The following is a 21,859-nucleotide window of genomic DNA, read 5'->3' on the forward strand; positions in this document are numbered from 1 at the left end:
CCATGCAGGTGGCAAGGGGGACCTCCACCTGGGGCAGCTGACCCATCCCTCCCTGGGCCTTGCCCACAGGTGCTCATGCGCCTGGGCCGCCAGCGCTGGAGGCTGAAGGGGCGAATCGAGTCTGACGACAGCCAGACCTGGGACGAGGAGGAGAAGGCCTTCATCCCTGCCCTGCACGAGAACTTTGAGATCAAGGTGGGTGGGGCCTAGGGGCAAGGCCAGGGCCTCCAGAGGCTCAGCTAGACACCACCTGCACCTCCTCACTCCGCAGGTGACTGAGCTGCGTGGCCTGAGCTCGCTGGCTGTGGGCGTAGTGACATGTGACATCACCGACTTCTTCATGACCCGGCCGCAGGGCATCGTGGTGGACATCACAGAGCTGGGCACCATCAAGCTGCAGCTGGAGGTGCTGTGGAAGTGAGTCGGGTCAGCCTCCCTCCCTGCCCTGCTGCCCTTCCCCAGGGCCAGCCCCGAATTCCCACCTGGAGGGGTGCCCACCCAGAGTGACAGCATGCTGGGTCTCACTGGCTCCCCCTGGTGTCCTGACCACACCCTAGCACCCACTCGTGGGCATTTCTGCCCTCACCTCCCAGGAGGCAGGTGCCTGCAGCCACTGAGCCACAGGCCCTGGGGGTTGGGCTGGGCCCCAGACACCTCTAGCCAGGCCTGTGTGCAAATGAGAGCCAGAAGGTTTCTGCGAGGTGGGGTGGGGGCGGCATCCAGACCTACCCGCTCCAAGGGCAGGGCAGGTAAGGCCTTGGTGTCCAGGCCTTACCTGTGACTGGGACTGACACAGAGGTCCTTCTAGGATGGTGCCCTTTACAGACGAGGAATCTGAGCGGGTGGTGACGTGGTTTACCCAGGAAACAGCAGCGCTGCGTGTCTCCCGCTGGCCTGCTGAGCTTCTCGGAGGGACCTCTGAAGGGGGCATCTCCCACATGTTGGGGGGGGTCAATCACTGTCCCTTGACCTCTGGCTAAGGGCCCTCAGGGTGGTGGGTGTCTGAGAGACGGTTCCAAGAAGGCTGAGAATGTGGACCTAGAGTCATTGGCCTTTGCCTGTGATCCCAGGCGGGGCCCTACCCCTCCCGGACCTCCCCTTCCTCTTCAGTCCCCTGGGTCCTGGATGTGCTTGAATGCCTCCTCAGGCACCAGTGACACCCTGGCCTTCTGTTCTCACCTCCAGCCCACTTGATACTGAGAGCTTCTTGGTGTCACCCAGCCCCACGGTCAAGTTCTCTGTGGGTAGCAGGAAGGGCTCCTTGTACAACTGGACACCCCCGAGCACCCCCAGCTTCCGGGAGCGGTACTACCTGGTGAGTGGGCCACACCGGACGGAAATGCTGTGGACTCACGCTGGGACTGGTGTGGGGGGGGCTCCCCAGGGGCCGGCATGTGGGGCGGGGCTGGGCAGCCTTGTACCTCTCCATGTAGCAAGCTTTGGGTTCAGCCTCCTTTGTTTTGGGTTATCCTGGGTGTTTTTCTGTATTTTCTCTTCCTCGATGTTGGCTCCTCTATTCTTGGGGGGGCTGCTAGGTTTGGCTGGTTCTCCAGGATGCCTGGAATAAGGTCTGCTGGATGGTTCTATCCCCCCAGCCATGGACTTGGCCTCCAATTTTTTTGTTTTAAAGTTAAACAGAGTATGTTTCCAGTAGGTAATACCTTGACATAATGCACAGTAAAACATCTTTTTCCTGTGGCCTCCAGGGATCTGGTCCCTTCCCTAGTGCTGTTGCCCACTTCTTCCTTACCCTTCCAGAGATACTTGATGCCACCTGGGAGCAAACACATCTTGTCCTCCATCTTTTAATCCAAAGCAGCCCTTTTAACCTCGTGATGCACTGGAGGGCTAGAGGTGGGAGGGGTAAACGGGATAGGACGAAGGCCCTAAGAACAGGGTGTGTAAACACCAAAGGCTTAATCTAACGATTAGCTGCTGTTGTTTGTATACAGTGGGCCCCTGTTGTGTTCTGCAGGGCAGGTCCTTCCTTCCTTCATTCACTTCACTCATTCAAAACTGTGCACCAGGCTCTCCTCCAGGTCAGGTGGGGACTGCGCCCTCAGGGAGGAAACGAGGTAGAACATTCTCAGGCAGAGAGCACAGCCAGTGCAAAGGCCCTGAGGTGGGAAGGTGGGAATGACCCTGGTGGGTATGAGAAAGAGCAAGGAGGCCCCTGGGACTAACGAGTCAGAGGGGGAATGGGGTAAGAGCAGAGAGGTTACAGGGCGCTATCAGCACCACCGAGTCAGCTGACTCTGGCATCCAGAGAATGTGTCCATGCAGCAGGGGTGTCTGTGGCGGGCAGAGCCTCGCTGTGGTCCCCGGAGCGGCCAGTGAGGATGGTCCTGTGTCCCCACCTCCAGTCCGTCCTGCAGCAGCCAGCGCAGCAGGCTTTGCTGCTGGGCAGTCCGAGGGCCACCTCCATCCTCAGCTACCTGTCCGACAGCGACCTTCGGGGCCCTAGCCTGTGCAGCCGGAGTCAGGAGCTGCCTGAGATGGACTCCTTCAGCTCCGAGGACCCCCGAGACACTGAGACCAGCACATCAGCATCCACCTCAGACGTGGGGTTCCTGCCCTTGGCCATAGGCCCCAGTGCCTCCATTGAAGAGGCCCAGGAGGACCCCCCATCCGTGGGCCTCCTGCCAGACATGGCCCACCTGGCAGGAGGCTCATTCGTGGAGCGGCCTGGCTGGCGGAATTTGGGTTTAGAGAGCCCTGACCTGCCACGGGGCTCCCCACTCCACAGCCATACGATGCCCGGCAGCCAGAAAGAGCACAATGAAGGGGACACAGTGGATGGGCCTGGGGTGAGCCTCGAGAGGCCCCTGCAGGAGGTGCTGGACTTACTGAGGTGTACAGGCCCCTCCCAGCCCCGGCTCCGGGAGCTGGAGTACCAGGTCCTCAGCTTCAGGGACCGGCTGAAGGTATGCACATGCTCTGCCAGTGGTGTAATGACTGGGAGTGGGCCCTGGGGGCAGCCAGCCTGGGCCGGCACCCCGCTCTGCCCTCTGCATGGCCTGGGTGGGCAATGTCTCCTCTCTGGGCCGCAGTTCGATCACCTGTCAAGTGAGAGCCCTCATCGGGTTGGGAGGAGGCCTGAGGGGGAGTCGGGGCTCAGAGTGGATAACTTGCTCCTCATCCAGTCAGAGCCCAGCCCCCTCCCACATCCCACCTGAGCCGGTGAGGCTTCCGCTTGGCCTTAAAATTCCAAACTTGGGGCATTCTCACAGTCAGAGCTGGCGCTGTGGAAGGCGCCCCACGCCGAAACCTCTCCTGGACAAGGAAGCCAGGGGCCGTTCTCATGTGGCTCTCAGAGGTGCTGGCCTGGGCAGATTACCCTATTTTTTTGGTTTGCATACATTTAAATGTATGTAAAATAAAATGTATCGCACCAGCACCACTTATACATCAATTAATTTATAAAGCCATGTCTTTTGTGTAGGATACACACTGGCACCGAAATAACAGCTCCCTATAAAAACTCGTTTCGTTTTATCCCTTCCCCACACCCAACGCTACAATCAGCGCAGGTGGAAAAAAGTGGGTTTTCATTTTCTATCCAGGAACTTAAAAAAAAAGTTCCCCATTTATCACTGCTGTGGTTTTTGAAAAGGATCTGCCTGAAGATTTCTAGAAAAAATAATATAAGTAGTTACTTTTTTTCCTATTTCTTACAGCATTTTTATGTAGAACAATTTGTCAGCGTGCACACAGCCCGTCACCTGTAATTTGAAAAATTACACCCACTTTACACACAGATCTTAAAATAATACCGCAATCAGGCAATAATTTTAAACATCTTTGAGGAACTTTTGTTGGCAAACCAAGTTAGAAGAATAAACATAATTACAGGCTATGGTTTTTAGTTTGACGTTTTAAAGAGAAATTATACCCGCATGTACGTGTGTACAAATGTGTGTGTATTTAAACATATACTCATTATTCATAGATTCTTTTTTTTTTTTGCAAATTCATCGACTTGCTAAAATTCACCTCTAACCCCAAAATCCACACTCATGATGCTGTCAGGTGCAGAGTGACCAAAATTTGAGTCACCTGACGTGCTCACGGACCACAGTGACACTCTGCGTGTCGTTTCAGCTCTTACTGCATGACTGTACTCTGCTGTCTGGTTAGTGCTGGGCTTTCGCATTTTTGTGCTTTTTGTTTTGGGACAATTGTGCTGTTGTAAACGGCCCCAGCACAGGGCTGAAGCGCTGGCCAGTGCTGGGAGAGCAAGGCGGCTGTGAGGTGCCTCGCGGAGAAAATCTGTGGGTTGGGCGTGGGTTACAGGCTGTGGCTTGAACTCATTGTTAGGCAATGAGCCATACATAGGAAGTGAGGCGTCTTCAAACAGAAACACACGTAAAACCCAGGTACCCGCTGGCTGTTGATGGGCATGCTGTGGCCGGAGGCCTGCAGCTTCTGCATTTCCCCAAGGAGCCGTGGTGCTTCCGGACCCAGAAACCCAGGGTCACTCACGGCGGCTCTGCAGACCTGTGCGGGTGATGGGAGTTGCCCGGGTGTGCATGCAGATAGAGACGTGCACTTTTTTTTTTTTCCTGTTAGGAAGGGAAATCTCTGCAGCTAGCCGTATCACTCTCTTGCTGCTCAAGGTTTTGTCTTTGGACTCCACTTCTCGGAGCCCAGTTTTGCTCACAGGGCAGCAACTGCTTAGGCTCTGCCTTGTGTGGGACAAGGCCGGGCTAGTGGGCCCGGAGATGGGAACCAGCCCTAGAGCCCGCCACGAGGGGACAAGACTGACATCTCCAGGAATGGATTTCTAGGTGCTGAAGGAGGGAAGCCTCAGGAGGCTTGGAGGCCTTGAGTGGAGGCAGCGGCATGGTGCCGAAGCTCTGTCCCCTCCCAGTTAGCGGCGGCCTCCCACCTCCTCTCCTTCCACGTCTCCCTGGAGACCACACACCTGGAGTTCCCAGGCTAATCTGGCACTTCTGAAACCCATGAAGAGGTGTTTGGCTTGACTCACACCATATTTTTTAAATAACTTGAAATTAGTTGTCAATATTTAAAAACAGGGTGGCTTCCCACAAAAACCCAGCTTTCCAGTTTTTCTTGGAAACTGAACAATCTGGCGACACTGGCCCCATGTTCTCAAGTAGCAGGTGCCGGCTTTAGCAACACTTGACCTCCTGGGGGAGGGCCCCTACTCTCCTGCTTTCCATGGTCCCCCACAACCACTCACTCACTCCCTTCACTTGCCCTGTCCTCGTGGGTGTCTGTGACTAGCTGAGTCTATTCAGATCTGTCTCCCTTGAGCATTTGCACCACGTCTTGTCACTTGCCTCTCGGGAGGGTCCTTGAAGAGTGCTGCGCCCCCGTGCCCATCACCCACTTGCGGGACGCTGTTAAGGTGGGGGTGATAGACAGGGTGAGTGGATCCGGCTGCCTTCAGGCCTTGCTCCATCCACAGCCCCGTGGAGGCCGCCGGGAGCACAGCTCGGCCGAGAGTCTGATGGAATGCATCTTGGAGAGCTTCGCCTTCCTCAACGCCGACTTCGCCCCCCATGAGCTGTCCCTCTTTGGGGGCCCCCAGGGTACCCGGTGAGTGCACCTGCCAGCGCTGGCCAGATGACCAGCCTGAGCTCTGTGCTTCCTAGCAGCCTCCTGGCCTGTGTCTCCCCTGCCCCCTCCCATCCCCACACACACTCTGTGGCACAGAGCAGGTCCCCAGGGACCAGAGCGAACGAGAAGAGCTCAGCCTGGCCCTGGGCTTTCTACTCCGAGCAATGGACTTTTTAAAAAGTCTTAAAAAATAAGGATGGAAGACAACAGTAGGGTCTCTGACCTTGACCTAACTGACACGCAGCAGCGACCATGCTCCCTGACCCCTCTGCGCAGCTGTCCACCTCGCCTCCGACATCACCTTGGCCTCTCTGATCAGAGAGAGCTCTCCAGGGAGGAGGGTAGCCTCTGCTCTAACCAGAATGGTCACCTAGTTCTTCTCCATTCAACTCAGAAAGGACAGGACCCTGCCCCCACCGCCGTCACTGAAAGAGTCATCCAGGGAGCTCACAGCTGGCACCCCCGAGCTGGACATGCTGCTCACGGTCCACCTCCAAGTCTGCAAGGCTCTGCTGCAGGTGGCTAAGGGACCTGGGGAGGACGGAGTGAGGGGGGACAGGGGGCAGCTGGCTAGGGAGCCTGGGTGGGGTGGGAGTTCTCCCTGCAAAGGGCTGGTCTTGAAGGTGGGGTGGGGAGCATGGTGCAGGGGCAAGAGACCTGAGCCTTGAGAGCCGGTGAGATTGGGAAGGTTCCCCTGTGGGAGGTCCAAGCCAAGTAAAGAGTCATGTGGCTCTTATGCAGCCCAAGTCCTGAATCAAAGGCAGTGGCTGTGACTCCTTCAGTTGTCGAAGCCAGAACTCCAGTCCAAACTGGCTCAACCTAAAGAGAAAGTGTATTGGCTCTCAGCATTGACAAGCTCAGAGGTGGGCTGCAGGCCCAGCTGGATCCATGGTTTCAAATGTCACCGTGACTGGGCCTCTCCCTGTCTCCGCTCTGCTTTCCTATGCGGGTTGGCTTCACTCTCAGGCAGGCTGGTCCCTTCTGGTGGCAAAGGCAGCCCCTGGTGGCTTCAGCCCGTATCCTGTGGTCTCAGCCACTTTGGCAAAGACCCCTAGATGACAGGCCGAGAGCAACCCCTGGGACAGAAAGGGTGGGTGCGGGGCAGGTGGGGGCCCGGGTCACGACAGCGGACATTGGAGGGCTTGTCCGTGCTGACCTGGAGCACTGTGGGCTGTTTCCCAGAAATTGGCCTCCCCCAGTGTGTCGGGGATGGTTCAGGAATGCCTTCTGGAAGAAGCTGCGCAGCAGAAGCAGGTTCTGGAGACTCTTTCTGTGCTTGATTTTGAGAAGGTCAGCAAGGCGACATCTGTTGAAGAGAGTAAGTAACCGCCCGCCACCAGGGGCTGCTCATGAGAATGGCATGAAGTGACAGGCTTTGTCTCCCTGATGTCCAAAGTTAACTGGAGCCCAGGGGTGTCTTCGGCCAGATGGGGCTCAGACACGCTGTGGGGGCGGGGAGGGAGGCCACACAGCCTTGGAGTGAGCCGCACATGCTCTGCGGTCAGCTGTGGGGCTCCGGGCCAGTGAGTCACCCCTTGGAGCCTCCACTTCGGAAGCCTCAAGACATGCTCCAGGCACCCAGCACGAGCTCAAACAACCAGTAGCTGTGACCCCAGTTCTGCCTCTGTCCCCCTGGGACCTCCCCTTGTCCACAAGGAGAGGTTGGTGACAGTAGCCGCCCCAGGTCATGAGGACTGTGGGTGGTGACCTGGGTAAGGTGCTTAGAGCTGAAGCTTGTCCTGTGTCACATGGAGAGTGGGAAAAGGACGCTGCATGTCGCCCCTCGGCGCCCCGGCCTCACATCCCAGTGGGGGGAATCTGTGGGCCCCTTGTGCCCGCTCCTCCCACCGCAGCGGGTGTCTGAGCCTGGGCTTTCAGTCATTCCGCAGGCCTCGCGCAGGAAGAGCTGCCTGAAGCTGTGGAGAGGGTGCACCACGCCCGGTGGGGTCCTGGCCTGCCCCGCCGCGTCGCTCCTGAGCCAGCTCAAGAAAACGTTCCTGCACCGAGTCAGGGGGAAGTACCCGGGACAACTGGAAATAGGTAGCTCCCTCCGCCCCACGGGAGACGCTGTCCTGCGCCTCTGGGCCCTCGGTACTGTCACAGCGGGCCTCATCTCAGCCCTGGCTTCACCCGAGTGTCTGCTTTCTCAGCGAGACTGTTACTGGGGGGATGCGGAGGAGTCTGTGAAACTGCAGACATTAGTGGGGGTGCTTGTTTCTGGGGACAGACTCCATGGCTTCCACCAGAACCTTAAAGGGGCTAAGGAAGAACCTCATGTCTGCGCCTTAAAGGTGTCCCGACACCCCCTCAGAGTGCAGAGCATTTCCTAACAGCTGAAGGGTGACCGTCTTACTCCAGGTAGTGGCTCTGGAATGTAAGCAGCTCTATCCATCCCCCGGGCTGCTTGGTGGCCTGCATATTCCCAGGCCCCGGCTCTGGCCATGTGGATGCTCGCTCCTCCAAGACCGCCCGAGCCAGGAGCATGCTCCTTCTCGTGGGGACAGGAGGTGCAGTGAGAAACATCCACCCATGTGCCCTTAGAGAGCCTTTAAACTGGCCCCCCAGCTAAGGAGCACCCCCGGGAGAGTCTCCATTCTGCCTCACGGCCCTCCCCTGCATCTTCTCGCCAGTGTGCCGCAGGCTCCTGGAGCAGGTGGTCAGCTGCTGCGGGCTGCTCCCCGGAGTCGGCCTCCCCGAAGAACAGACTATCACCTGGTTCCAGTTTCACAGCTACCTGCAGAGGCAGAGCGTCTCGGACCTGGAGAAGCACTTTGCCCAGCTCACCAAGGAAGGTAGGGGCTGGGAGGGTAGCAGGTGGCCTCAAGACCACATCCATGGAGCGCTCTGTCCCTGCTCTTGGAAGCCAGTTATTCAGAACCACGGCGTATTTCCCCTCCAGCTATTCTTCTGAGAACCCCGCCTTAATTAGACTGCACCTTTAGCCTGTGTGTGTGATGAGATTAGCTCTGGGGGAAGAAGGCTTCCAGCACAGAGTGAGGTCAGAGTTGCAGATGAGGGGGTGCTCCACTGGCCAGCATCCTTGGAGTGTGGGCTGGGGTTATATTAATCTTCAGGGCGAATTTGATCCCTTGCTAGAAAGCCTTCCTAGAGTCCAGAAGGCTCCTCTGAAGTCAGTCCGGACTGGCCTTGGCGACCACATGCACTTGCTTTGGGATCTGCTTCTCCGTGGCTAGTGGCAGTGGCTAAACCAACCGCAGAGGGGACCCTGGGCCCACTTCCTCCGTTTCTTCCAGTAACACTGGTCGAGGAGCTGCAGTGCACGGGGCAGGCCAAGACTGTCAGAAAGCTGCAGGGGAAGCGGCTGGGCCAGCTGCAGCCCCTGCCCCAGACACTGAGGGCCTGGGCACTGCTCCAGCTGGATGGGACTCCGCGGGTGTGCAGGGCGGCCAGCGCAGCCCTGGCCAGCGCAGCCAAGCACAAGAGCTTTCGGGAGAAGGTATGGTATGAGGGGCGGGGGTGGCGGCCGCCTGGCTGCAGGAGTGGGGAGGCGGAGGGGAGAGGGAGGCTTTCTTTCCGGGAAAAATACGAAAAAGGAGTGAGTGACTGGGCGTTGCATTCGCTGCAAGGTGTTTGGATTTAGGGGTGCTCTGAACCTGAACACAGCTCTCCTCACGCCGTCGGTAGCACCAGCCCCAGGGAGGGATCTGGGTATGGCTCTGGGCCACCACGCGAGGAACCCACAGAACCGCATGCCACACACCCACCTCACTCACCTCGGTGATCCTAATGCAACGCTATCTACCGGGTCTCTGAGATGTTACTTGTATGTAGATGTTTTTCTTAGAATTCCACCCTCATTTACTTGCAACGAATGTCTGTAGCTGCTTGGTTCATTGTGTTTGGATCGTTTGAAAACCAAGAAATTGGACTCATTCCGCCTTTTAGGTTCCTGGACCCGTGGCTATTCTAGACTTAAGGTCCCAGCCCCTGAGGTGGGAGGAGAAGCAGTATTAGGGCCTAATAGTCTCGTGGGCTCCCTGAGGGCCAGGCACATCCCCACGTGCTCATAGCTTTGTGAAGCAAGTGCCAGCTTTACTTTCCAGAGGAAGGGACTCGGCCTCGGTGATGGGACCAAGGGGGGCGGGGCAGAGCTGTGATTGGAACAAGGTGATGAAGGGAAGAAAGATGCTTTTCCTTCTGGCCTGAGGGGCAGCAGACGGGGACGGCTCTGTCTGTGTTCAGTTCTTGTCGTCCAGGCTGGACACTGGACTGGACATCTGATTTAGCACTTTCTCTAGAGAGCAGTTTTAGAATGCAGTTCGTAAACAGTATTACACGAAGAGAGCTTTTCATTCGGTTACCAGCAGCCCCCAAACCAGCGCTTTCGGAGGTTAAGTTCAACACTGTAGAATAGATCTCGAGACTGTGCCCCCGGCCCAGAGATGAATGGGTCATTGCCTGATTTTGTCTAGAAAAAGGTAAGAAGGGCCTGACTTACTGTCAGCAGTTGCAGGGTCAGCTGTGAGAACCGCGGACTTTGCTGTCGGCAGCCCCCTCTCCCCTTCGTTCACAGCAGCCTTATTTCCCAGGCTTTGCTTTTCTACACCAACGCTCTGACCGAGGATGATGCAAAACTCCAGCAAGCTGCGTGCATGGCGCTGAAACATCTCAGGGTGAGTTCAGCCTGTCCTTGCCGGTGACGGAGAAGCCTGCTCGTGGTCAACATTAAAGTTAGTTGATTCCCAAATCTTTCCACCAAGACCAAAACAGGAGCTTGAAGAGCTGGTTGTAGAGAGCAGCTGCCAGCCCCACCAGCAGAGGCCCCGTCAGTAGCAGCCTCTCCGCAGGGAGCATCTGCCCTGGCGCTGCGTGAACGAGCGGGGGGCTCCAGGGACTCAGTTTGGAACTCTTGGATTATGTACTTTAATATCCGCAATTAAAAAAGTATATAAAAGCTCATTGTAGGAAAAAAAAAAAAGAGTAGTAAGACACAGACATGTAAATTATTCATCAGCCTAACACTCAGAGGGAACTACTGACATTTTGTTATATTTCTTGTTCGTGGGTGTGTGTGAACACTGAAAATTGATTAAGTTTAATTATCAACAAAATCTAATGTAGTTTAAAACCAGTGAACAAATAAGAACTTCTTGTGTTAGACTGGTAGTACTTTGGAATTCTTTGTGAAGGGTCCACCACAGGTGTACCTTAATTTAACCTACTCCCCTACTCTCTTCCTGTAGAAAACTCAGGTTCATCATTTTCATTATAAACGATGTCATTCTGGGCATTTTTTGTGCATAAAGCTTCAACCTCATTGCACTTAGAACTCCCATTTTAAGAAAGAATTGCCAATTTATTAGATGACAAGTAGTTCTGCACACATTAAACGCACCCCATTCATTCTAGAATGATCTGACAGGAAATTCTAGGCCCACTGGTTAACATCAAATAACCAGGACGAGGATCAGGGTGGCCAGTGGAGGGCACTGGTGTGCACCCTGGTCCTTGGCCCTGCACAGCAGCCTGGGGGTCGGGGGTGCCTGAACTGGGGCCTGGCTGCTCCTCTCCTAGTCTGACCTGGAGCGGGGTTGGGGTTGGGAGAGCAGGGAGGAGGAAGCAGGTCTTTTCACTTTAAGATGGGCCTTTTGCTGGTCCGTATGTCGTTGCTAAGGCCAGCTTCATGGTGGGTGTCAGGACTGCAAAGATGAGACATTTGCAATGGTCCTTCTGAGGAACCTGAGGCAACATAAGCAACCCAGCCTTCGGAAAAGGGGCTTGGGCCCCAGAGACTACGCGAGGATGGTCCTGCAGGGCTTACCCAAGTGCATCCTACCTGCTACTCAAAATGCCCCCTAACGGATCCTCTCTCCACAAGCAGGGCATCGAGAGCATCGACCAGATTGCCAGCCTGTGCCAATCTGACCTGGAGGCTGTGCGAGCAGCAGCCCGAGAGGCCACGCTGTCATTTGGTAAAGTCGAGCGTCAAACGTCTTGTGTAGGGCGGTGGGGCTCCCGGGTCCTTAGAGAGGTCGTGCTAGAGCAGCCACAGCCAGCTCTCAAGACACGAAATTAGCACACAGGATGGGCAGTTCGCAATCCGTTTAACTGCACTTGGCCAAGGCAGGTTTTCTTCGTGGTTGAGGTGGCAAAAAACGCTTTAGGTCCTTTGTTTCTTGAGAATGGAAGCAGATGCAAGGGATGTGACTCCATCTTAGATGCAGGGGTAAGGCACGAGTCGGCTGTTGAGGAGTCCCCCCAACACTCCCTGCCCCTGCCCTGTTCAGCAGCACCCGACACCCAGGTGTCAGTAATTGCTGAGGCCTTCTTGGCCTGGCAGAGCAGGAAACATCGAGGCAGGGGACAATCCAGTGACAAATCCCCTTAATACTGCAGGTGAAAAAGGACGCCTCGCTTTTGAGAAGATGGACAAACTTTACTCAGAACAAAGAGAAGCAGCCTTTGGCCAGGACGCAGATGTGGAAATCACAGTATTTTAAAGAGCTTCAGCTGAGCAACTCAAACCTGGCATCTTTGTTTTTGCTGCTGCCCAGTCTCGACACAGGGACTGAGCTGTGGACGGGGGACATGTGATGTGCTCCCCCGAAGGCTAGGCTGTCCAGAGCTGCTCTCCGAGTTGGTTACAAGGCCCCAGGGCACAAGTGGGGCTTTGGTGTCGGAGCGCAACAAATTGATGTGGGGCGGCGCATCAAAGGCTGACCTACTTCCACCAAACCATCAGCTTTTGGCTTTGCAAACCTGTCTTCCCCAGGATGCAGTGCCAGCCACACTACGAAGGAGTTGAGGCCCGGAACGAAAGGCTCCAAGGTGGATGTGAACTTGTCTCCTTGCACGTCAGCTGGCTCAGCTCCTGTGGCTCAAGGAAGACTGGGGCGGCCAGCAGGTCTGTGAGCTTGCTAAGGGAAGAGTGATGATGTAAGGAGTCATTTCCATGGCAGCAGCTGTCACCTAGGGGACCTGGGGACGGTGGGAAGGCACGCAGCCAGTCCTTCCATGATTTAACTCTTAACCCAAGCTACGGCCCCAACGCCTGGTGGCAACCTACCGCCCACGGACCTCGTTTTCACCACGTTCAGCGGTGAAAGGGAAGCAGAAGCCTTGTGTTGTGTCTGTAAAAGCATTCCGTTTGACCTCACGAGATGAACCCGAAACTCAACTGTTCAAGCAAGTCAGCTTCGGGCCTGTTACGGAATCGCTTCAGAAGCTGGTGTGAACATTTCACTGACCATGTTGCTTTAGAGAAAGAAAATTCGTGTCCTATTTAAATCTGTTACAAAGACTCGAGCGTGTCCCGAGCTGTCCCTGTGCTCACGACGCAGGCTGGGCTCTGAATGTGCCTGACGACGACGGCCTCGGAGGGCTCTAGAACTCCAATTCTCATTTACCCTTCCTGTATATATTTTGTGCTTTTCGACTTAACTTAGTATTTATTTGCTTGGTTTATATGTTCAACTTTCTGAAATTTCATTAAAAGAAAAAACCTAACAATTTTTTATTGGTGTTCCACTCTACCTGAAAAAGGAAACAGTGGTTGTTTTCTCAAATATCCTGCTGTGGGGGGAAGCCGCCCACTACCCCTTAGCGCACCCCCGCCGGCATGCCTCTGTGAAGCAGTTGTCCCACAGAAGTAGGCGTGAGGGGGCACCGCGCCCCCGGGATTCTCTACACATCCTCTCCTACCAGACACCATGGAGGCCTTGGCCCCATTTGATTTCTGCTCCAAAGTCACACATTTACTTACTTTTCCCCACATGGGCACAGGCCTGGGCCTCTTCATAAAAGCTCAGATGCTGGTTTTTTGTGTGTGGAACGAAGACTGACGTCCCAGTGGGCATGACAACTGTGCTCGGGGCCCCAGCCCTCAGTGTGTGTTGTGCGGTCACAGGAGCATGGCTGTTTGTCCCCAGCCCCGGGGATCCTGCCAGGGGCCAAACCACGGTTTACTCAGCAGCAGTCGGAAACCCTTCAAGGATACAAGGAATTCTTTGTACTTTCTTTGCAACATTTCACAAGCCTGAAATGATTTCAAAACCAGAAGCCAAAAAATCACTTTAGGGGAGACTTACACATAGTTTTGTGCAAGAAAGACAGACTACATGAATTTTGTATTTTATTATCTCTACATCAATTCAGTATCGAATGGGACGGCATGGAGGTACCTCGAGGCAGGTGCACCACCGTGTCTCACGGGCAGTTGGTTAAGGTGCACGTTCGTGAGGTCTGAATAGCTCTTCAAACAACATGAGTCTGTAAAGCTATCCCAGGGCCCCGTTCGTCCCGAAGGTGGGTTCTCTTGTTGAAGGAAGTGGGTTGCGGCCTGACGTGCTCGGTGAGCCCCCAGTCAGGGAAAGTGCCCCCAGCCCGCAGGCACCCACAGCTCCAGGAGGCCCCTGTGATTCTTAAACGTGGAAACGCACTGCCTCGCTTGACAACACCCACCTCATGTCAGGGATGGAAAGAAGCATGAGCTGCCTGCCCATCCTGGTTTAGGCCCGTTAAGCAAAGAAATGGGAAGCACCCCAATCTGTGTTCTTTAGAAAAAATTTTTATTGTTGCAACTAAAATGCAAACCCATCATTTATATGGCAAGTTGGAAAACTGTACAGTTTGACAGTTCTGTGAGGTCACAGAAGACCCTGAGACGCGCCCCCCGCCCCCCATCATGCATCCACGTATACACACACCTGAAAAGGTATCATACCAAAACACCTCGCTTTTTTTGTTTGTTTTTATTTTTGTAAAAATGGTTTATTCCATGGCCATTGTGAAAAATAATGACCTGCTGAGTAAATATTGGCTTAAGGCATATAGCAGAGCAGCTTGCTACTTCTCTAACATACGTGTAACAAGATGGAGAGCCATCTGCTTCCCAAGGATAGGAGTTAAACCAGTATATCCATTTTGAAATGCTACTATATATACACACCCAAACTACTACTTACATATACAGGACTTCAAAAACAAACAAACAAGCCCAACTCAAAAATGCTTACAGCCTGGCGCCTCAGCCTCACCCACACCTCTCCAGGGCTCTGCGGGGCTCCGCCTTGAGTGTTCCCACCCCAGAATCTCACCACGTGGGCTTCTCACACGTGAAAGGCAAAATGTGAAAATGCTGGCAAAAGGGCAGCTTGTGAGCAACAGCTGCCTTTTTTCTTGTTAAAAAGCCACTTAATGTGGAGGTCATGAGTCCCCCTTGCAGGAAGAGTCGTGAGCACCATCGGTCCCCAGGGCTCCAGGGCAGGGGCAGACGCGCCTCAGTCAGCGAGGCCCTCCCAACTGAGACAGCAGCTGGCTGACCCCAAGGGACCGTCACATCCAGGTTGCTTCAAGAAGTGTGGTTTCCAACAGTTGCCTCGGTTCCAAATTATGGTCTTCTCAAGAAGAGTGTGAACTTGGGACAGTGGAGGCTGATCCCAAAGGTGTGTGAGCAGGGGACCCTGCTTGTCTAAATGTCCAGAGCGTGAGGTGTGACTATGGCTTCCCATCCCCTTGGAATGTCTGAGTTACAGTGGGACCCAGCTGGACCAGGACAGGCCGGGCCTCACCAGGAAGTCACCAGAGTGTCATGCCAGGAATTAGGCAAATACCTGTTACTGGAAAACATCCCTCCGGTGCCGAACAGCAAGTAGTTCAGCACTGGTCTTAGGAGGCACAGCCACACAGGGGCCTGGTCACGCAAGGGCGGACTGGACTTACACACGAGGGCACCTCAGTAAGCAGAGATCTAAGTATGTCACGCACGTGGCATCCGATCAGGACACAAGAAGACCGAACATGCATTCTAATACACATGGGGAAAGTGGGGGCCGAGGACAAGCTTCTAGCAGATAAAACTGGGGAGGGGAATAACCGGACAGAGTCATCCCCCGTCATCTACGGTGAATATCCAAGTGTTCGTTATATATTACCCCACCGCTCTATAAACACAGGCCAAACTTCCTCACGTTACCCACAGAGCCACGAAATAGCCACTGCTCACAGCCGTCCACCGTCCTAGTACTGGTCTGACGCAGCAGGCTCACTGCAGGTCCTACGTCCCAGTACTACCTGAGGGTTTATTATTGTATTTTTTGAGAAAGCCTTTGATGCAAGGCTGACATCAAAAAACTTTAATACATTATTGGTTTAAGAAAACGCTAGTGCACTAAGGACGCCTCTGGGGGGAAAATAAAAAAATAAATAAATACGGAGTGGAGAGGCTCCCGACACAGCCTCCGTGGAGTCTACCGGGAGGTGCTCTGCGCCGCCCGGCTGGGGCTTGCACGGCCACCTTTCCTCTGTGCCACCAGCGCGGCACTCTCTTTGCTCTCCTTCAAAAATGGGTTGTGGATTTGGTACTTAGAGGAGGAGGGGGGAAGCAGTAAAAGAAAAAGGAGGAAGACCAACAGCCAGGGCGGGTAGTTTTAGTGGGGAACAAAGGCCTGCTTGGATCGTGGTGGGCGCACAGCTGGCCCTCACTGCCCATGGCTTGCCTGCTGGTAGGAAGCGGGCTCCATGAGCGGAGGCCGGCAGTGGGATCGGGGCACTCAGGCTGTGCGTTGCTGGACAGGAACTGGAATGAAAGCGGACATTTCCAGCCGAGCCTGGATCAAGCCCACAGAGCTGCAGGCCTGGCCCTGACCTGGCCCCCCGCCCCGGCCCCTCCCCTACACTCCAGTGAAAGGGGCTTTGATTTTTTTTTTTTTTACAATGGCCCCCACCCCTTCCAAAAATCACCCCTAGGGAAAAAACTATGTTGTTCAACCACCTGATGCACTCAGAGATGGCTGCTTGAAAAGAGGTAAAATTTTAAAATGATAAAAACAGTCTCAGAAAGTGACTTCTATGAGCACAGTTCTGAAGCTGTCTGGATCCCTTCCCCTTATTTTAACAGCGACACACCTCTCAGGTGTGGATTTCTACCAAACAGCATTTCTACTCCAAATCAAACGGAAACTGCTCCTTCTGGACCTCAACGGCGGGGTGAAAAGGGTGACCTCTGTCCCTGAGGCGGGGGCCCCGAGGAACCCCGCTTTGGAGGATGGCTGCTGAGGGCAGGACATGGCTAGACGGCTGCAACAAGAAGGGATCGATGGAGAAATGAACGATGGAAAACCAGGGGGACACCCTGAGCAAAAGCACAGCCGGGTTTTATTCTCCAGAGATGGCTTCTTGCTATTTTTTTCTTCTAAAAATGGGAGAGCTGGCAGGAACTTCCCCAGCTCAGTGCACACACAGCAGAGGAAGTGACTGAGCAAGACAGCGCCCTACACCCTCACACCCTCCTCTCCAGAGGACTCGACCTTCCTCCAAGTGGGGGAGTCCTTCCCTGGGAAATCAAATAGAAATTGTGTATCGGTCACACCACCTGAGGGTGTAAGAAAGTTTCGTTAAGTGCCTATTCTTTTTTTTTGTTTCCCAAAAATAACAAAAAGCTGCTTTTTATAAAGGTTAAAAACAACAATGTGTTGTAATTGTACTTTTTTCAAAAACAAACAAACAAAAAAACAAAAACAAAAAAGAGAGAGAAAGAGAGAGAGAGATGTATTTGGCATTTTCTCTACTTACTCCTGAATAGGTTAAGGCCCTGAGATTAGATGCTTGTATTCTTGGGACCACAGGGCTCCTTAAAACCCCAGTGCATCAATCCTCAGTTGTCTCTTGTTAGCCCTTCACAGTTCCAGACGTCACACCTTTGATCCGCTTCTTCTGAGACTGGCTCAGACCCCCCACGGCACCGAGCGCTAAGGCCAGGCTGCCGGCCAGTGCTCTCCGTACTCGCGGTCTGGCCAGCACGTCCGTCAGTGGAAACACACCCTGTAGCAGAGGTACGCGCCGGCCGTGAGGACCGTGGCCATGCACATGTTGACCAGAAAGGGCTTCCAGTGAGTCAGCGCCTGGTCCTGCTCCTCCGTAGGTGGCGACGGCTCCCCCTGGGCAGGACCTGCCCCGGTGGCCCGCCTTCTCACTTCAGTGTCTTGACTCGTGCTGAGGAGCAGGAGGGGCAGAGATGGGTTACCCGCTCTGAGGACAACAATGGCAAAGACGCTGTCACGAGGGCACTCCCGGGAAGAAGTGAGCCGCATGTAAGCAGTCTAGTGATGCTGACACTGGTCAGATGCCCACTTGTCACCACCTCCCCCAGGGGTCCAGGCGGCCCTCACGGCCAGGGCAGGGGTCTGAGGAGAACTACAGCCACTGCTGTAACGACAGGTGCTCACTTTGCCCCGGCACCTGCTGTGCGGTGTTCCCATCAGATCAGGAAGGGCGACGGCGGGGCCCACCTGCTCCCACACTCTCCCCGGGCACCCCGACAGATGCTGACCCACAGGGCCCGTGTCACTGCTGACACGAAGACACCACACGTGCCCGCCCCACCCTGCCCCCCCGGATTCCCAGCACTGCTGCAATCCGGCCTGGAGGATGTTTCCCAGGCACCCAGGATGCAGTTGGTGGGCCGCCTTCCTGGTGGTGAGCAGGAGTGGACCGGGGTCGGCGGGGACAATGCGCAGTGTTCACGCCCCAGGGCTGTCTCAGGAGAGGCCAGCAGAGGCATGTGGGCCCATATGCAGGCAGCACCGGCACAGCCACCCGAGGCAGCACCTGCCCCGGAGACAGGAGGAGGCTGCCGGGAGCATGTGCCAGGCCTGGCTGCTGCGCTGGGGACTATGGCACACGGGCTCCAACTGGTGCCCAGCAGCGCTCACGTTCCTGGTACAACTCCATTTTCCCCTGGAGCTCTGTGGCTCTTAGCTTCCCCCCCACGCACTTCCTTACACACCGCCTGCACACACAGTGTGAGGGCGCTGCTCTCACAAGTGTCCACGAATAAAGAAAACAGAACACATGACGTGAATGAGACCTAAGTCATTTGCAGCCGGCGTCACTCAGCCTTGGCCCCCTGTGAGCCCTCGATGGAGCACACTGGCCACCCTGAGAATGTCACCAGAGGCCCTGGGAAGCTGGGCACTATCACTGAGGGACAGTCAATGAGCTGCTGCTAGCACATCATGTGGCACCTGCTCTGGGAGCCCCACTGGACGAGTTTCTCTCTGGAACCAGATCTGGTGTTTCTGTGATAAGGACCAGTTGCACAAAGGACCTTGTGGGCTCAGGGTAATGAATCAGAACCGGGGCCTGGCAATCAGCATTTAGCAAGGTGCCTAGGTGAGAGGCTGACGATCAATTTAACCAGAGGACCCTGCGTGGGAAACAACGTAACTTGCTTTCTCACATCCTGCCACCCCAATACAGCCAGGTCCCGCTCTTCAACAGCTGCAGAGCATCCCAACATGAGGAGAAAGCAGGATTTATCTAATTCCTGGGCATGTAATCGACTCGTCTCTGATTCCTCACCATGGCAAATGATGCTACAAATAAGCACCTCTTCCATACATCTTTTTGCACACTTGTCGAGAAGTGCTGCAGGCTAATTTTCCAGACACACACGCACACTGGGTCAAAATGTGTGCTCATTTTCAACTGTCCTCCAAAAAGCAGGTACCATGGGCACTGCCTCCACAGTCTCAGGCTGGAACTAACTCCCTGTCACTCTTTAAGCTTCCACACGGTGCCACCTCCTGCAGGCAGCCTTCCCTGACCACCCAGGGAAGACTGAGTGTCTCTTCTGTAAGGCCAACCACCTCAGCGTATACCTCCATCACATTACTGGCCACAGGCTCCCACTGCAACTTACTTCCCCCTTCCCAACAACAGCATCTAGAGCACAGACCAGGAGCTATATCCAGTTATCTCAGAGGTTCATGGGCATCAGTACATTTTTGATAATCTTTGTGAGACTCTAAGGAAGCAAAATAGCAATCTACTTGGTCAAGACTACACAAAAGGTTAAGTTCCCAAAGGACCAGCCTGGGGGCTGAAGGTACACGGTCCAGCCTGGACATCCCACTTCAGGACAGGCCGGAACCCTGGGGGAGGACACTGTCATCACCGGGCAGGAAGACTCTCAGCGGGCTGAGCTCCTGATTCCAATGAGCACCACGAGGTGGTGCTAGAAGCCCACCGAAGTTGGGCACTTCCCAGGGCAAACCTGCAGCTCAGTACCTGGGTTTGGCCAGCCAGGGGAGGAGGAGCTGGATGGTCCAGGGGCCCCATTCCCTTTGACACAAAAGCTCTGTGTGCTAACAGAAGGCTGCCTCCATGGGGTTTCAATATCAACATGTGCTTCTGGAACAGAAGGTGATTTCTCCTCACCCCCAACAAGCCAGGACCCTCTCACATTACCTTTCCAGGCTGCAGGGGACACTTAAGGGGGTTCTGGTTTCTTCCTTGATTGGGCCGTCTTCTTTATCCTCCTCGGACTCATCCTTTACCCACTGGTGGTTTGGGAAGAACTCTTTGCATTTCCCATTGTGTGGCTCCAGGATTCGTTTGGGCGGCCGGGGGGGTGGGGGGACATGCTCGGGTGGGGGCTCCAGGTCCTCGTGGGAGAGCTCCTTCCACTGCTCCTGGAGAAAGCGGCAAGAGAAAGCTCGTCAGTGTCCGCGCCTGAGTGCTCTGTCAGGAAACCTGGTCCCTTCTCAGGGAGCAGGTGCCCTCCCTCTGCTTCTCAGACCTCCAGACATACACTCGAAGATGGAGTCTTGAAAATGAACTCTATTCTCCCTTCTCCCTATCAATGTTCTCCATGTGAGCTCTTCAAAGGCAGAAACTAGAACTCAGTGACCACTGCCACAACTTTCTGACTATTTAAACACGAAGGACAGCTATTTGCTCTGGCCCATTATAGTGTTTGAATTTTTACAACTGACAGCTAGCTCCCTTCTTCAGAGAGACAAGTCGGAAGTCAGCACACCCGGCCGGGAGCATATGCAACGCTGACCTGAACCGAGGAGTCTCCCATGATGTACTTGGCCCCTTCGATCACAGCCAGGTAGGAGAAACGGAGCTGGTCTGCTGTCTGGATCAGTCCCATCCGAAACTTCCTCATTTCTAACAGAACTTTCTTGATATCAACAGAAGAAGGGTCTTTCCTTTTGTCCATCTGAAAGCCAGAGAGGAGACACAATTGAGCCGGCCCCAACTCTCCAGTGCCCGCTCAGGAAGCAATCGCAGCGGGGAAGGCAGGATCCTAGAAAACGTGAGCCACTGCAGCAAAACGGGGACCACGGGAGCACACGGGAAAGAAGGAAAGATAGGGGGACTTTCTGGATCTCCGGATTTCACTTTAAAATTAAGAACATTCCTCCTAACAAAGTTATTTAGGGTAAAGCTATTTCTACAGAAGGGAAGTTGCAGAAAGGGAAGATCAAAGGTCATTTACTGCGGAGACAACCCGAGTCGCTGTGGCCAGGCCAGAGTAGAGGTTTACACAGGGCCCCTTCTCTTCCCCAGGTCCTTGGGCCTCCTTACCAGCAGGAGACAGGTGTCAGCAAGACAGAAAGTCCCCGACCTGCCGATGCCGGCGCTGCAGTGCACCACGATGGGGCCATGCTCTACGCTCAGTGAGCCCGACTCGCGGACTTTGAAAAGAAAATTCAGGAACGAGGCTGGCGATTCGGGGACTCCGAAGTCAGGCCACGTGGTATAGTGGAAATGTAGGATCTCTCGAGTTTCTTTAGTCTGAAAGAGAAAAGTACTCACGAAGATTCCAAGAGAACGATCTGTACAGAAGTCACAAATTCCAAGTGAGCACGAAGTGCCTTTCCACCCATTCACTGTAAGAAGAGCTTTACTTCTCAGATTTTCTCCCACGGGCCGTGCGCCCCACCCCCCACGCCTACAAATAACAAGCACTGCAGTGCTGGGCCCCGTGCTCCCGCTGGACCGCTCTGACTTCATTTCCTTTAGGATGGGAACAGTCTCGCCCACCTCTTTCCTCCAGTGTCCCTCTCACCTTTGTTGTCTCATGGTTACAACTGACTTCTCTGCCCCACAATGACACTGCGCTGCCTGCCACCCACGACAACCATGTCATAAGGCAGCGCAAGGTTTCACATGGAAGAGCGAAACTGTAAACCATGTGGACGTGGCAGCAGCTCTGGGCAACTCGGGATTACCCAGAGGATTGTCATTTCAGAGAAAAGAGTAACCAAGCACATCAGCTCACTGAGCTCTCACCCCAGCCCTTCTAGGCATGTGCTCCCATTACTCCCCTTTTCCGGGTTAGGACACTGAGGCTTGGAGGCCAGCCTGCCATTAAGTGGGGGAGCAGGAGTCTCAGTCTAGGTCTGTTTGACTCCAGAGCCCATGTTCAGAGCCTGCCGTAGTAACTTTTGAAAGGGGTACATTGGCCCGTGTCCCAGTGCTTGTCACCCAGCCCAGTCGGCTCACGGGAAGAAGAATGGCCTCT

The 21,859-nt window shown here is 54.6% G+C and overlaps 2 protein-coding genes across 10 annotated transcripts in view; one reads left to right on the top strand and one right to left on the bottom strand.

Moving 5' to 3' along the window:
- RIPOR3 (RIPOR family member 3) overlaps positions 1-13,634 on the top strand; it is a 60,178-nt gene extending 46,544 nt beyond the window's left edge. For 6 of the 7 annotated variants that reach the window (XM_024559830.3, XM_045194995.3, XM_045194999.3 and 3 more), the window contains 13 exons: positions 70-195; positions 272-417; positions 1,186-1,315; positions 2,364-2,924; positions 5,432-5,562; positions 5,978-6,101; positions 6,766-6,901; positions 7,462-7,623; positions 8,214-8,375; positions 8,838-9,040; positions 10,134-10,217; positions 11,426-11,516; positions 11,941-13,634. In XM_024559830.3, coding sequence (XP_024415598.2) covers positions 70-195; positions 272-417; positions 1,186-1,315; positions 2,364-2,924; positions 5,432-5,562; positions 5,978-6,101; positions 6,766-6,901; positions 7,462-7,623; positions 8,214-8,375; positions 8,838-9,040; positions 10,134-10,217; positions 11,426-11,516; positions 11,941-12,044 — 2,160 coding nt within the window. In that variant the 3' untranslated portion in view covers positions 12,045-13,634. The remainder of the gene's footprint in view (positions 1-69; positions 196-271; positions 418-1,185; positions 1,316-2,363; positions 2,925-5,431; positions 5,563-5,977; positions 6,102-6,765; positions 6,902-7,461; positions 7,624-8,213; positions 8,376-8,837; positions 9,041-10,133; positions 10,218-11,425; positions 11,517-11,940) is intronic. The other variant, XM_045195000.3, reaches the window with a different exon arrangement.
- Positions 13,635-14,094: 460 nt separating this feature from the next.
- PTPN1 (protein tyrosine phosphatase non-receptor type 1) overlaps positions 14,095-21,859 on the bottom strand; it is a 61,698-nt gene continuing 53,933 nt past the window's right edge. For 2 of the 3 annotated variants that reach the window (XM_045195001.2, XM_045195002.3), the window contains 4 exons: positions 20,920-21,129; positions 20,390-20,551; positions 19,792-20,015; positions 14,095-17,571 (listed from right to left, as the gene is read on the bottom strand). In XM_045195001.2, coding sequence (XP_045050936.2) covers positions 17,349-17,571; positions 19,792-20,015; positions 20,390-20,551; positions 20,920-21,129 — 819 coding nt within the window. In that variant the 3' untranslated portion in view covers positions 14,095-17,348. The remainder of the gene's footprint in view (positions 17,572-19,791; positions 20,016-20,389; positions 20,552-20,919; positions 21,130-21,859) is intronic. The other variant, XM_024559883.3, reaches the window with a different exon arrangement.

The sequence above is a fragment of the Desmodus rotundus genome, chromosome 6 (assembly GCF_022682495.2).
Source record: "Desmodus rotundus isolate HL8 chromosome 6, HLdesRot8A.1, whole genome shotgun sequence".
NCBI classification, from domain to species: Eukaryota; Metazoa; Chordata; class Mammalia; order Chiroptera; family Phyllostomidae; genus Desmodus; species Desmodus rotundus.